The 16,604-nt window shown below is 35.8% G+C and overlaps 3 protein-coding genes across 4 annotated transcripts in view; 2 read left to right on the top strand and 1 right to left on the bottom strand.

The window, feature by feature from the left end:
- Nucleotides 1–16,604, top strand: part of LOC130997186 (chalcone isomerase-like protein 2) — a 79,716-nt gene that overhangs the window by 35,222 nt on the left and 27,890 nt on the right. The gene's annotated exons all lie outside the window — the stretch shown is intronic.
- Nucleotides 3,572–7,593, top strand: LOC130997182 (uncharacterized). 2 transcript variants are annotated; one of them, XM_057922438.1, is made up of 7 exons: nucleotides 3,572–4,001; nucleotides 4,103–4,193; nucleotides 4,655–5,659; nucleotides 5,889–5,951; nucleotides 6,043–6,260; nucleotides 6,789–6,901; nucleotides 7,282–7,593. In XM_057922438.1, the coding sequence occupies exons 1-7, from the start codon at nucleotides 3,954–3,956 to the stop codon at nucleotides 7,391–7,393; spliced, it is 1,650 nt and encodes a 549-aa protein (XP_057778421.1). In that variant the 5' UTR covers nucleotides 3,572–3,953; the 3' UTR covers nucleotides 7,394–7,593. The 2 variants fall into 2 exon arrangements, with proteins under 2 accessions (XP_057778421.1, XP_057778422.1); XM_057922439.1 differs by having other exon boundaries at nucleotides 3,628–4,001; nucleotides 4,068–4,193.
- Nucleotides 13,839–15,074, bottom strand: LOC130997187 (uncharacterized). Its single transcript, XM_057922443.1, has one exon. The coding sequence runs from the start codon at nucleotides 14,787–14,789 to the stop codon at nucleotides 14,112–14,114; it is 678 nt and encodes a 225-aa protein (XP_057778426.1). The 5' UTR covers nucleotides 14,790–15,074; the 3' UTR covers nucleotides 13,839–14,111.

A 16,604-nucleotide genomic window follows, 5' to 3' on the forward strand; every position in this document is an offset into this window, starting at 1 on the left:
TGGACAACTAGATTCGTTTTAATGAAAATCTTTTGGTGTGACTTATATCATTGACTTGAGTCAAACTGATATGGTTTTGTAATTAGTGTGTGCTAGTGCAGTTTGTAATGTATGAGGTTAGCTTGGTGAAGGATTTGGTAGATAGAGCAAGACTGATACTAAGTACAAATTGTAAAAACACAAGTTTTCATTTACAATTGTCTTGATAGTCCATAGATAGTTAAGGTGAAGACAATTATAATCAAGATAAGAAGAGAAAATATAGAGTACATCACACAAATATTTTAACGTGGTTCAGAGCAACGTATCCTACATCCATGACCCTGACACTCAGGGTAATCCCTTAACCCTGACTCAGCAATTTTTGCAGTTGCAATCCAGTTACTTAGCAATTTGCACGGTTGCAATCCTGTTGCTTGGCAATTTACGCGGTTGCGATCCTGTTGCTTTACAATACACAGTTGCAATCCCGTAATTAGCAATTTGCGCGGTTGCAATCTCATTACTCCATCAACTTTCAGACTTCACACTCGAAGCTTACTTATCGACTTCTTTCCTCACTTCAACACTTATCTTCTTCGGAGTGTGAGAGGTTTAGAAATGGGGGGGGGGTGTGAGATTTCTCCAACTATGTGTACACACTGTTACAATTAGGGGTGTAAAATCGGGCACCCGTGGGTACCCTACCCGCAAATTACGGGTATCCACAGGACAAAATACCCTACCCTTACCCGTCCCGCCGGCACTGTGCGGGTATCCTCATACCCGCAGCGGGTATGTGGATACCCCCATTTCCCGTAATTTTTTGGTGGATTTTAATTTTGCGGGTATTTTGTCCCGTTGGAGGGTATTTTTGTCCCGCAATTTGCGGGTACCCTCTTTACCCGCGAGTATTTTATCCCTCATTTCACTGAAAATTATTTAATTGAAGTGAGAAGTGGGAGTCGAGAGTTCTGTGTCTGAGAAGTGAGAGTCGAGAAATAGACGAGTTAGGGCTAGGGTGTTAATTCAATTCTTATTTCCTAAAAATTATTTTATTGAAAATTACTTGCAGGTATGAGGGTACCCGCTACCCGAAATTTTTGGAAATACAATACCCGCACCCGACCCTCCTCTTTAATTTTGCGGGTATCGCGGCGGATGAGGGTATACCCGATACCCGCAACTCGATTTTACACTCCTAGTTACGATGAATAATAGTTGATAAGGATCAATGTGTTCATCTCTAGGCTTTGGATGTTTACATTGAAGAACGCCTAGTTTAGGAACTATAAATGTATTCACAAGTATGAAATTAAAATTTACAATAAAGAAATAGTTTCTATTTATGACATTTGTTGGTTTCTAAATGTTTAACCTAACAATACACAACAACTTCATATTTCCACCACCACCACCACTGTGTATCTTGATCTACGTTGTATATATAGACGAGACTTTGAATCTAGCAGTCGGAGGGAGCTTTCTTCAAAATTCATCTATTGATCCTTGAAATATTCCGGTTGTATCAAGGAATCGCTGAGATGTTAGATTTGCACATCGGTACTTTGACGTTGACGTCCGACAGTCATCCTTGTACTTTCTTCTGAAAAGCGGGATTCACATTTAATGCATATTCATAGGCATTTGAATGTTCGGAGGGTTCATACGCTTTAAGGGCTGTCTTTGCTTTGAACTTGTTGATCTTAGGGCTGACGTGGCATGAGTGAGTTTGAGCAAGAGTTAGCTTGATGCCATTCGGTTAGTCTGCTTTGATTAAACTGATGCTTCCATCAGTTTAGCATTGAGAGCAACAAAGTCTTCGTGCTTGGTGGTTGGGCACGAACCTTGACCAGCTTAGCCGCATCGCTGATCTTTCAGGTTGTGTTGTTCTCGTCAGCTTGGGACTCTAGCTGGATCTTCTGCTAGGGTCTTGTCTCAGCTTGATCTTTAGCTAATGACTTGCAGCAACCTTCGACTTCTTTAGTAAATTGTACTCTCTCCTACCATTAAAAATAGTCCTAAAGGTGGACGACACGTGTTTTAATAAAAATAATTATTATATTTATGAGTTGAGAAATGGTCCCACTTACATATTAGTGTTTATAATGATAATTAATTGTATTGTAAGTGGAGAATAGAGCCTACCATGTGATAAATAGTTTCCAAAAATGAAAAGGGACTAATTTTTGTGGACATCGCAAAATGGCAAAAAGTGACTATTTTTTGTGATTGGAGGGAGTATCAGCTTAGAATACTTAATATTCATAAGTTATGTTTTGGTTATCAACAAAGTTCCATCGTTGGGTTTTGACATTAAATCAAAACAAAGATTTTTTTCAGCAATTTTATAATAAATGTCAAGAATAATGTCCACTTGCGATCACTTTTCTATCTTGATGAATATTATTTGAGAATAATTATCTTAATATTTTCTAGCATATTTAATATGAACTTCTTTTGCTATCATTTTTCTATCAATTGTTTCTTGCATATTATATTTGTTTAATATGAAATGTTATCTTGTGGTTCAGACCTTCAAACTTTCGGATCCCGTTAGAGAGAATTTCTATCTTATTTTTGGTATTTGTTATTTTTCAATTGCGATATTTATTTTTCGTATTTGTTATTTTTTCAATTGCGATATTTCTTTTATTAAGAACGTGTTACTTGACTCTAAGGGCACATCACTTAACTTATTCAAGCAAAGTTCATAGTCTCGTTAAATACCATATTTCTTTTTCTCTCGGGAAATTGGAGTATTTACCCACAAATCCCCGTCATGAATGTGAGTGAGGCGGTGCGGCAGTAGTTGATTGGCGAGGGAGTGTATTGTAGAGGATTAATTGTCTTCCAAAATTATTCTAGGTCAATGTCGAGGTAAAGAAAATGTATCAGAGGGTGAAGATGAGATATATTAGCTAAAGAGGAACAATAGAATGAGAATGAGCTTACTTTAAAAATATGCCTAAGTGAATACATATTAGGGCTACCAAACAAATAGATAAAAGCAGATAAATTAACTATCTAGCGTTATCACGGTTACCAAACATGCACTTATTATATTTATTTACATTTATTAAGAACTTCATTTCCAAACATAAATACTAAACAAGTGTTTAGTATCACTAAACTAAAATATTATTGATGTATAGAACTGGTGAGCAATATGAGAATTACACTTAATTAGACTTAATTAAGAAGAAAAGTTTTTACTCCCTTCATCCCCGTTATCTTGATTTGTACTTCTTTTTGAGTCATTCCAACTATCTTGATAGGAGTATTTTTTATATAACAAAAGTTTTTCTCTTTTTTCATTTTTTTCACTTTTTTACATATCGCATTTAATACACTAAATATTACTGCATTCGTCCTATTATTTTTAGACATGGAAATTAATATATTTGTAATAGAACGAAAAAAGTAATTTTTAAAATTTTGTGTCCAAATTTTTTTCTCAAAATAATTGGGACGAAAGGAGTAAAAAATTTAGTAGCCACAAAATACTAGGGTGAACGTGGAAGGACCAAACTGCAAACTCGCGGCAAAGGTGCCTTGGTCCTTAACTCACCCCTCCATTCCATTTGAATTTGAAAATCTGAATCTGAATACACCAAAAAGGCAAAAACAATAAAAATTAAAAATGTCGCAATTAAACAAATAAATCGAAGCGCTTCTTTTTCTCAGCGCGCTCCCTCTGATATTCAAATCCAAATATCTTGAGTGGGAGAGGGATAGTCCTAACTCCTAAACCGGTTGACTAATTTTCAAATTTCGCCATTGACATACCTTAATCACGAAACCTTCAATCTACCTGCCTTCTCTTTCTCCTCTTCCCTCTTTTAATTTTGACGTGGCAGACTGATTAAAGCTGGAAGCTTTCAGTTTGAATTCGAGGTTTTGCTCAGAAAGAGCGACTACCGAATCTTGAAATTAAATTGATAGATCTTTTTCCAAAAACAAAACAGCATTTCATGGGTGGTGTGAATCAGTCTCCAACAGAGCATAGATCTGAATCAAAGGTTGGATTTTTTTTGAACTACATTCGGTTTCTTTATATTTGATATTGATATTTATTTTAATTTCAGAATTCGAGGTTTTGGTTTTGATTTTGTTGGAACAGAAAAGGTGTAGTATGGAAATCAAAGAAACCTCCGAAACTTCTCAAAAGAGAGTGAAAATGCGCGATCTTGAATCAGTTTTTCGCTCCGAAGGTAGTTCTGTTGCTGAATTCCTAATCTCACTGTTATATTTAGACTTTGACATTGTCTAAATTGTTTAAAGATTTGGTTTTTACATTTGCTATACGAATTATGACCTTCAAAATGTTGCTTACCCGTCTCGGATATATAAGTTTTGAATTGAAAGAATTTTCCGATTCAGTCCTGTAGAGTGAATTACAAAAGGTTAAATTAAATGTATCTTGTTTTAGTACTCCATTTAAGTTGATATTAGGATGCATTATTATATCCCTATTTCATTGCTATCTGTTTCCTTCTTTTTTGTTTGCTTGTTTTGTTTTAGGTAAACAGCTTGTTTCATTCTTTTCTGTTTTATATATATATATATATCTGGCATAGATTAAATGAAAACTTTGCAATATGTTAAGAAGCCTGTTACAGCCCTTGTTAGATGAAATGCTAACTAAAACATGAAAATGATTGAGCTCGAACAGGAAGAGGAGGAAACGATGCAGCAACTCCGGATTCAAGAGTGATTGATCTGAATGTTCATGTTGGTTCTGCAAGCTGCGTGGTTGGTGTTGATGATCCTGCATGTGTAGATGAATCAAACAATCTCCCTGCTTCTGAGAAGGAAGACATGCAAAATATAGATGGCATAATGAAAGCTAGAGGCTTCGATTTGGACCTAAATGCTGCAGATGTTTCGAGTTCTATCAATGAATCCATGTATCCCTGTAAAATGCACGAGCATTTGAGGTCCAAGGATGACTCGGATTGTGTCAGTTCGGTAGGTCCATTGGATACAAAGGATCCGATGAGAGTATGGAAAGGCTTGAAACAAAATAACTACTTGTCTACTCCTTACGGAGCTCCACCTGTTGCCATGCCAAAGGTGCGTGGGAGGAAGAAATCTAGCAGCAATGATGTGATGAAGAAGAAAATTGAACTTGCAAAGAAAGAACAGGTTGATAGGTTTGCAAGAGTAGCTGCTCCAAGTGGTTTGCTTAATGGGCTTAATCCCGGGATTATTAACCATGTGAGAAACAGTAAACAGGTTCACTCTATTATAGAGGCCTTAGTGAGGTCTAAAAAAGACGAAAGTCTGCATTCAGGAAACAGGAAGCGTAATCAAATCAAGACTGGTGCACACGATCTCTCTGAAAGAAGGGAAGCTATGAATGTGCGTGGTTTGGGAGGCCAGATGTCCGGGCTTGCTTATGGAGATGCTTTACTAGGGAGAAGGCAGATGAGTGATTATGCTTTCTTTGCGAAATCAGTATATCCAAATACGGAGATCACAAGAGGTGATAGTGACTCACATATGGGGTACACGAGGTCTTATCCAAGAGTGACTTCATGTTGTGCAAAGGGAAACGAGGATGATAGACTGCCACTAAAACTATCGTCATCTGTAGCAGTTTGTACGGAGAATGCCAGCTGCTTGTCAAGTGAGGAATCGGCAAACATTAGCAGTGTTACTTCACTTTCCCTGAAAGGTTGTTTACTTATTTTCTTCATTTGATTCTATGGTTTGAGCCAAGGTATTTCCAGGTTAAGAAGGTGATGTTTTTAGCGTGAGCTTGAGCTTCCATCACACTTCGGTCTTAGCTTGTTAAACATCCCAACACTTCCTTTTAAAATACTACAGATTTCATCTTATTTTTTACTATTTTTAGGATAATGCAGAATGCTCTATAACTGATGTGGATTTTGTTTCGTTTTCAGCTGCGAATGTAGCTTCACAATGGTTGGAACTTCTACATCAAGATATACGTGGGCGTCTTGCAGGCAGGGTTTTTCTTTTCAATAATGTAAAGTTTAGTATTGGCGGTTTAGGCATTAGATATGTTTCTGATAGAGATATGGTCTCTACATGCAGCACTAAGACGCAGTAAAAAAAGAGTTCGTGCAGTTATTACCACAGAGTTACCCCTCCTAATATCCGGAGAGTTTTCGTCTAACCTAGAGAATGATATACAAATAATAAATTCTACTGCTAGCCATTTCGACCAAGCAACTGCTGATGCTCACTCTGTTAGATGGAGCACTATCTTTGGACAAATGGATAAAGCACTTTCCGAAGAAGAGGGCCATCTGGTGAGATTTGGTAGCATATTTACTCGAAGAATCATGCATACATGTTTGGGATCTGTATTTACAACTGCTTTCAGGCATTCCCAATTTACTCGGTTAAATTGTTTTTAACTTTGTATTTCTGTGATTTGACATATTTGTCGTTCTGTTTGATTGGATGAGTATTTGAACATTGTCTAGTTCTCGTTGATTCCTTCTCTGGACATATGCTATCAGCATTTGGTGAATCCATGCTTCTTTTCCTCCTAATTTTGAGGTCCTTCGGTTCATTGGTGTTTTTCTTCTATTTTCTTTCTTTTTTCAGGCACTTTAAATTGTTTGATATTCAATTCATCACCTATAAACAATCCAACATATATGTGAAATGTGTCTGAATCATTGCTTTACTTTCCTTGGATCGATTGTGCCAACCTTGTGTTCCTCTCAAATGCATGGCTTTTTTCATCGTTTAATCTCTAAAGTTACTATGTTCTGTCCTCATCAAAAGTGCAATATCCGATCACTGATGAATCTCCCTTCGAATATTACCAGGAGAATTGGCTGAACCAAGTGAAGGAAATGCAGTCACATTGTGAAATAGGTCTCAACACAAATAGTTTGCATCACCCTTTGGACCAGGCAGTTCCTCCAGGATACGATTTCAGGTAAATTCCAACAAATCTTTTTACTACTTATAATACTATATTTGTATTCTAATCCACAACTAGTTTAATAGGTAGCTCTAACATGAAAACCTGTCTCTTCTAATCAACGTTATACTTTATATCTTACCACTCAGCATACTATCAACAAAAACCTTTTGATGCAATTCTTTACTTGCTTGATACCAGCAAAGTAAAAACTGCATGATAAACTTACGTTCTCATTGGCTGAACCATGCAAATCTATCGTGTATGGAGTTGTATTCAAAAGCTTCGATTATAGGCAGCTTCACATGAGGAAGAATGTTTGTGTATCAACAACGATATTTTTTCTTGTTGTATCAAGCCAGAAGCAGTTGTTTGCTAAACTCTTGAAAATGCAGATCAGGAACAGCAGAAAATTCGGACAAGGATTTAGCTGTAAGGGCTGCTGCTGCTTCGATATATTCGACCTGCAACTTCTTGTTGTCAAGGGAAAATTCACCTTGTTGCTAGTTATTATGCTGAGGTTTCTAACTGCCATTGATATTCTTGACTGGACTTAGATCAATATGTAGTCCTGGTAAATTTCTTTTAGTATTGCCAACATACACTAATCTGTCATTTTATATTGATTTTTTTTTTTGGAAACTGCTGAAATGCTATCATGTAATGTTTACAAGGGTTGTCAAATGAGTTTCTTACATTTTCCAACAGTTGGAGTCTTGGAGACTTGAGAACTAGGGGTGTTTTATTTGTGGGTCAGGGTTGTTTCTCAGTATAATAAAAGGTAATTTTGCCTAAATACATGAATTTTCATTAAATTATGACTTTGCACATGAACTAAATTCTTAGCTTCTATATACATTAATTTTTAATTGTTCTGATTTTTAATGAAGTTAATTTTGGTGAATTAATGTCATCATAGTTAATTGAATTGACAAAATAATGTTATTGTGAAGTGATGTAGAGATTCAATTACATTAATTTAAGGACATGTGGATGTTTCAAACGTCTATCTTAACATTAATTTAAGGGTAATTGTCAATCGTCTTAAAAACTTGAACCAAGGCTTAATTTTTAATCATGTAAAACCAAAATTTATTAAAACTTTATGTATTTTATCCAATTACCTTTTTGTGAAATAAGGAAAACGAAGTGAAACTAATAACAGGCGAAATCTATGATTTTGGACTGAATTTGGATGGCTTAAAATGATTTGATTTTTCCTCTGAAAAAATGATTTGATTGGGCTTTGAACAAATATTATATTCTACATATGTTGTAACTATTTTGTTAGAATTTATTTTGGGTAGCCATAAAAATGATTTGAAAATTTGCACGCATGACAATTTCACAAGTTATCAAAATTTAAGAGTGCTTTTATAGCAAAATTTGCTATGCGGGAAAACAAATGAATGTTATACAATACGAAAAGATAATGTTGGTTCAATCTCTATACTGTAGTTTGAATCTGCAAAGGATTTAACACTTAGAAGACTAATTCCAACAAAAAGATTAATATGCAAACAGTGTTAAAATTTTACAGATTTTACTACTGGGGCGTTTTGTTTCGTGGGCAGATAATATTGATAAAGTTGTAGGATAATTAAATAATCAATTCAATTTTAAGGTGATAAATAATTATTCAATTGCATGATTAAGATGCAGACTACGTTATTCATCACCAATCGAATCATTTAAACTAAATATTTGATTAAGTTCACTTATATTATTAATCATACCTCATCGCTCAAATCAAACGGTAACTGTCTTAAGTATCTCATGCCTCAACCGACTAATATATTACAAGATTAATCAAATCAGACCACCTATATTGGTCAGCTTCTTCATAAGATAAAACACCCAACTTAAGCCTTGCACAAACTGTTAAATGATTAGTAGTTTGAGTATTTTACTGTAATTATTGATAGTTTAAAATATTTTTTGTTAGATAATCAATAATTTGGGAATTTGTTTTACAAAAATAAAAATGAGTAGATAGGTAGTAGAGATGTCTGGACGACATATGGGTTTCCAATTAATGGGCCTATTCTATTTACCTTTAAAGATTTCAAGATTGGTTGAAAGATTTCTGAATGCAAAGGTAAGTTTGAAGTTGAAGTTTTTACCTACATGTTGTTTGCTAGAATCTTTTTAGAGTCGGGGTATTTTAGATTTTTTGTAAAAAAAATTGGTCAAAGTTTAAGTTATATATATATATATATATATATATATAGGGAGTGGTTCAATTGAGAAGCTCAAATGTGTTGAGAAGTTGAGAAGCAATCTAATAGATGAACATGTCAGTACATTTTGATGAACATGGCAATTAGACCCTAGATCAATAAATTATTTGAACATACCAAATATAACTGACGAACATACGAATCTATTTAATTTGTTAAAAAATACGCCACCGCCAAGGATCGAACCCCAGATCAAACCCGCGTTCATAAAAACTAATCGACATGTTCATCTATTGGATTGCTTCTCAACTTCTCAACATATTTGAGCTTCTCAATAAAGCCTAACCCTATATATATATATATATATATATATATATATATATATATATATATATATATATATATTCTCTTTCCTAATTAAAATTGCCACATCAATGGTGGGCACGTTATGCATGCCCACGGTGGGTAGGTGATCGTTTCTGTATATATATATATATATATATATATATATATGTTGATAAATTTTAAGTTTATTATATAAAAGTTACGAATTTCATATATTCACTCTAGTTATTATTACTATATGGAGTACAATTTATTTATATATAGAGTATTCTTATAGGAGATTTCTGTTGTATTTTCTATGATGGACTCTTATTCTACGCTCTTAATGAGCATTGAAATGCAATAAATAAGATTATGATTTTTCTTTGAAAAAGATAAGAATATGATTTTTATTTATTTTTCACTTTCTTTTGCTAGAATTGGAAGAATATGATGAAACAAATATCAACGGATTAAAGCAAAACAATAAAAAAATAATAAACTTTACGTGGTTTGATCATAACGATCTACATTCACATAAGGTTGATGAGATATCACATTTTACATGGTGAGAAGTGAATAGAAAAGATTCTCCAAAACTAATAATGAATGTCCTATTTATAAGCATAAAAGTAAACCTAACACTTGAGCCCATTAACTCAAGCAATTAGGCCCAAGCTTTGTTAATTACATTAATATTTATCAGCCACCAAAGAGATGTGCATAATATTGTTCTCATTAATTAGCTATTCACCCTAGTCTGGTGGATATACGGAACATGTGAACGTATGTCTAGCAAACTAAAAATAGTCCCCAAACCTGAAAAAATGCAACTTATAACAAAGCACCATATTATAAATCAATGTCACCACTGATTCACATAAGCAATAAGTCAGTAAAGGTAAAAAATTTCAGCACTGGAAATCAACAAAGATAAGGTTTTTTCAACCATGTCAGTATTGAACGGCTAATTTAAAGCTGCAATCTCCTTGATTTTAGAATCATGGTTGCATAATTGATTTTCCTTTTGATTTTTGAACATTGTCACAAATGATCATTTTTCATTTCGCTGGGCGCATAAGAAGACCAATGTTTTAGAATATCCCATATTAAAGGTTTTGCCAGAGGTGAGCAATAAATACTTTGTTGTGCGATAAGAAGACCATCACAAGAAGATACTGATATTATAAGTAATTTTGTCAAGGCTGGGAGACATAATATTTTGATCACGTGAGAAGACTCGACTTAGATAGTTGTCAAATCTTAACGACATACTCTGTTATTGAGGGCATGAGAGCGCGTGAGAATACCAATACTTGATTGAGAATATCACTTATTGAGCTCCAAAGAGTAAAGATAGCCGACAAATAATACAATCTTTGGACAAATTAGGAGCACACCGCAGATGTGGCTTTAATAGTCACCGTTGGGTGATTTAGGAGCGCACCACGAAGGTGGCTTTAAGAGTTGTCATTGGACGATTTAGTAAGGAGCACACCACGAAGGTGGTTTTAAGAGTCACCATTGGGTGATTTAGGAGCACAGCACGAATGTGACTTTAAGAGTCTTCATTGGACAATTTAGTAAGGAGCACACCACGAAGGTGGCTTTATGAGTCGTCATTGGACGATTTAGGAGCACACCACGAGGTAGCTCTAAGAATCGTCATTTGACGATGTAGTAAGGAGCACACCACGAAGGTGGCTTTAAGAGTCACCATTGGGTGATTTAGAGAAGAGCACATCACGAAGATGACTTTAAGAGTCATTGTTGGGTGATTTAGTAAGGAGCACACCACGAAGGTGGCTTTAAAAGTCGCCATTGAGTGATTTAGAGAAGAGCACATCACGAAGATGGCTTTAAGAGTCATCGTTGAGTGGTTTAGTAAGAAGCACACCACGAAGGTGGCTTTAAAAGTCACCATTGAGTGATTTAGAGAATAGCACATCACGAAGATGGCTTTGAAGTGTTACAGTCCCTTTGAAAATGTCATAGTCCATTTGAAAATATCATAGGCCCTTTGAGAGTATCATAATCCCTTTGAGAGTATCATAGGCCCTTTGAGAGTATCATAGTCCCTTTGAAAATATCGTAGTCCCTTTGAGAGTATCATAGTCCCGAGCAGTCAACCATGTTGCTTAGAATTTTTTTGAACAAGTGCATATGAGGGTATATACCCTACCACCCCCTCCCCCGGGTGTCATGTGCATGACTTAAATAAACATGTTTATGCGAATGTTTGTGGTGTTGATGTTACGATAAATCTATCATTATTTCAGCAAATATGCAAGTAAGTAAGTGGTATGCAATGCAGTAGTGTAACTAAGAAAAGTAACACAACATTGTTTCTCCAAAAGTCAAGAGTCTCTTTTACTTGACTCGAAACTTCGTTAGACCCTTCTCCCTCTAGTGAATGACGAGTGATCATGCGAGGTTGATATAATATAATCACCGATAAAAAGTTCAATTAGTATTTTAAATCCCAACACATATGCAGAAGTTGTGCAGCTTCTTATACTAGTAAATTCATGTTTCAAATATAATCACATATGCAAAAGTTGTGCGGCTTCGACGAGAGCATTATAGTTTATCTATCACACTTAAAACATTAAACACTAGTTTCTTAAGTTTCGTGCTCAAAAGTTTTGTCTCCAATTAGTCGGGGCGGAGGGAGTACAACTTTTTAAACACTATTTTTACATATGACCTCATCATCGAATAATTTTTTATATTTTTATTAAAATTCGTATTATTTTCTTTTAAGTAAACTTTTAAGAGACGGAGAAAACATTCATTTTTCCCCGGCAACCACAATATTTTCTACTAATGTCTTAGAAATATACAAGTAATTTCATGCATCGAAAAAGAGGTGTACTAATTGTATAATACTCCCTCCGTCCCAATAATGAAGACACACTTTCCTTAATGGGTTGTCCCAATAATAAAGACACACTTCTAAATATGGAAATAATTAGGGCTTAACAACTTCTAATTAACTCAACCTTAATCATCATATAAATACATAATAAAAACCCTAATTGAAGGAAACAATTCGTGCGCCTCCCTCATTTCAGCCCCATCTCTCTCTCTAATGTTCTCCCATCTCCTCCCCCTTCTCGGCGGAGTCGCCGCCGCCGAGCCACAACCACCGCCGAACACCCCTCGCCGCCGCCCTTCTGGATTCGTCGAACACCCCTCGCCGCTGCCCTTCTGGAATCACCGAACACCCCTTGCGACGACTACTGCCCTTCTGGAATCGCCAAACACCCCTCGCCGCCGCCCATCTAGAATCGCCGAACACCCCTCGCCACGATCACCACCCTCTAGAATCGTAGCCACCGCCCTCCATCTGGAATCTCCAACCTAAATCTAACCATATTCTGGAAAACCCGTCCCCCATCTTCTCCCCCCTTTCGACACCATCTCTGGAACCCTCCGCCTTGGTTTCAGAATCCTCCATGGCCGCCGCCCATCTTCTCGCTCCAATTCTGCCACCGCCTCCCCTCCTCCGCCACCGTCCGTGGCCGGCGTCACCGTTATTACAACCACCATCACCTTCACCTCACTCGCTCTTTCTGCCCATGAGAATTGAAATAAAAATTCTTCTTCAATAATGCCTTTTGGGTTTCAAATTTGCAGATTTATTTTTGTTTCATGCCTATGAAGACCTTGATTTTGGGGATTATTTCTGATTTGGAGTATGAATTGGAGGTTCCAAATTTGTAGACTTTTTCTGATTTGGGGATCTCAGATCGGAGGGAGCAGGGGCGAAGGGAAAGGGGTTGACGGGGACAGTGGCGATGGCTCGCTGGATCAAAGAGTGGTGGTCGGCGGCGGTGGTGGTAGAAAATCTGAATTTTTAAAATTAAAAAATCAATATAAAATGTAAAATAAAAGTAAATAAATTCAATAAACAAAAGTTAATCAACTACACTAATGATGTGAGCCACAATACTTTTTCACCTAAATTACATCTCCTTAATCTCCGTGCCCAAATGAAGTGTGTCTTCATTATTGGGACGGATGGAGTATTTCGAAACATTATTATTGACAGAAAATACTTATCAGTTTGATTGTGACGTAATACTTGACTGTGAAACCTTTTTTGACTTCCATTCAGCAAATTAAGTTACAAGTAAAGATAGCAAACCTTTTTGGACGTCAAAAAAATTTACAAGTATAGATGGATAGCAAGCCTTTTTTGACTTCCCATTTCCGAAGACTAATGCCAGAAAAAAAAAAAAAAAAAAAAACGTTGGTTCTTTAATGTATTAAAATAAATACTGCTATTTGTTGTCTATTGTTTAAGATCAAAGGTGTGTTGTCTAATGCTTAAAATCAAAGATTTTGATTCAAATTATCCATCACGTAATCTTTAATTTTTTTATTTAATTATTATCTATAAAAAAATATTAAGCGAAATAAATAAATAATTGGGGCATTAATTTAGTACACCACTAATCACAATTTGTATTCTAATTTGTTACAAGAGAGATCAAGGTTCAGATCCCAATTCCCTTCACTCAGATGGGAAAAAACACACAAATCACTATCAGCAAATCGATTTAGCCAACATCATATATGCAAAACAATTTAATTTTTTTTTTGTTCTTCAGAAAATGTACGACGAATTCAGAACCAAATTTTGAATCAAGGATCTATACAACTAAGTCTATAAAAAATCTAGGAAATAATTTCCTTTTCACTTTGTTCAAATCAATTCACTGCAACAGCCAAGAATCCTTGAACTGCTCCAGCGCAGAATCCCTAAAGTTATTGACCTTCATCAAGCAGAAGTGGGTGCAGAACCCTAACCCTAGACCAGCACACACCCGATCAGTCTTGAGCAAATAGCAAGCGGGTCCACACTCCGCCCCCTTACCCTGCACGACTATTCCCCAAGCCCTCGTCACTCCCTCCTCCAATTCTCCATTCCCACCCCTTTCTCTCTCTAACTCCTCCACAAAAATCAACCCATCCGGCGACTTCGATTCCCCGCTCCGCCATTCATCTCTCGCCATCGGCCATTTGGCCTTCTCTGTCTGAATCCTGATCCCCCCATCGAATCCAGAATATATTTGCACCAGCAGCGGCGCCTTTTTTAGGTTCTTCACAATGTCGGGCACCGAATCCTGCAACCACGAATCGATCCTTCCCAGAGGATCGTCGCTTTTGATGCTCGAATCGGAAGCCGGTTCAATCGATTCTTCAATTTCACAATGAGCAGGGTGAATTGCGTGATGAGATGGTGCGATCGACGCCGACGGAAATTGTTGTGGTGATTTTTTGGTGGGCAGGAGTGTGTTCATGGTGAAAATTTGATTGGGTTTGTTTGTGGGAAGGAAAGAGGGGCGGCGGCTCAACAATTTGCCCGAAGTGTGGATCCTGATCGACGCCATCTCGAGAAAGACGGCGATTGGGGGAGGAGATGTAGAGGGTAAAGAGAGAAACCGGCGGTTTTACTGGTGGAGAGAGAGTTTTAGAGAGAGAAGATTCAGATTGCAGAGGATTCCGAAGTTAGAGGCCGAGTGAGTGCGTGCGTGACAAGAACAAGTGTTGTAAAATAAAGGAGTCGTCGCCATCTATTTATATATACACTCATATTTCTAACTCGTTTTCTATTCATTCAAGGATGCGGAAATAGTATATCTTTTTAGCGCCTTCCTAATATTCGAACAATTTTTTATTATTATATTTTTGACGTTTTATCTTTTCAATTACTTACTTATGAGTAAAACCATCATTTTAATAATTGGCATCGAATCATATTTTCTTTAGTTGAGCAAGAGTAAAACAAGATAAAATTTTGTCACTTGTGCGAGGGTGAGTTGTGTTATTTAGTTTATTGAGGTAAGTTGTGTTATTTAGTTATCTTATAATTTAAATAATTTTTTAGGATACAATAACTTATTTGATATATTTAAAAGAAAAAAAAAAAACATAATGCTGGTATACTTGGTTGGACTTTGACCCATATATATCCTTGTTGACATATTGAACAATTATAACACATGGTAGATATAATGGAGCATTATAATTCAAATTCGTGTCCAGGAAAGGAGGGATTCTACTATTCATACAAATCACATGGCAATTAATTAAAATATTTACATCAACTTTGTATACTTAATTATTACGATGCAGTTCGAATTAGGCAAAAACATTGTGTATTTCCAAAATAAGGGAGAGAGAGATCGTTTACAAGTCATCAAAAGGAGAGGTGAGTGGCATGTGGCAAGCATGCAATGGAGGATGTAGAAAGCGTGGTGAGGTAGATAAGGCGCGTGCCTAAACGACGACGCTCGCTCTTCGCCTAAGCTTTTCGCGTGTTTCACATGATCCCACAAAAGTAACAAAACCTCTGTTTCACAAGGTCCCACAAAAGAAACACAAACACAGAAAATTGACGTCATATATTTTAGGATTTAATTATTAACATAAATATAAAAAAAAATTATGTGCCGACCATTCACATAAACTAATAAAATATTAATAAATATCTTATAATAAATATTTTATTAAAGTATTTCAGTGCCGCTGTGCAACGTCTTCCGGTCCTCATAAAAAAATAAATCACTATTTATCTTTTTATGGTGACATATAATTTCTTCGTTCTAATTCTAATTGTTTTTCAAATCTTCTTTACTCTTTTTTTCATAACATTCCATATCTCGTATTAATTTCTAATATAATTTCATCCTTGAAAAAAATCTATATATTCCTTTTATTATTGAAGTTTTTTTTTTTGAAAGGGTTTTACTATTGAAGTCCTTAATAGAACCTAAATAAATCACATTTATTTTACATTATCAAATTAATTTTGCCAATTAATAAAGTTGAAAAAGCTGAAGGCTACTAAAACTCTAGCTGAAGATCAATCTGAGAAAAAATCCCAATAGAAGATCCAGCTAAAAGAGTTCAAGGTTGACGAAAAAACCCTAGCTTGAATGCTCATCAAAAAGAGCTAGTTGATCATATAGGCCACAAGTACAAAGACTTTGCTGCTCACAACGTAAAACTGATGGAAACATAAGTTCATCTAAAAATTGACTGACTGAAGGACATCAAGCTAATTCGCGCTCAGACTCATTCTGCCACGTCAGCCCTAAGGTCAACAAACTTGAAGTAAAGTCAACCTCGAAGTGTATCAACCTTTTGAACATTTAATGCTTCTAAAATAAGCATTAAATGTGAATCCCGCTTTTATGAAAAAA

This window comes from Salvia miltiorrhiza, chromosome 8 (assembly GCF_028751815.1).
Source record: "Salvia miltiorrhiza cultivar Shanhuang (shh) chromosome 8, IMPLAD_Smil_shh, whole genome shotgun sequence".
In the NCBI taxonomy this organism is placed as follows: domain Eukaryota; kingdom Viridiplantae; phylum Streptophyta; class Magnoliopsida; order Lamiales; family Lamiaceae; genus Salvia; species Salvia miltiorrhiza.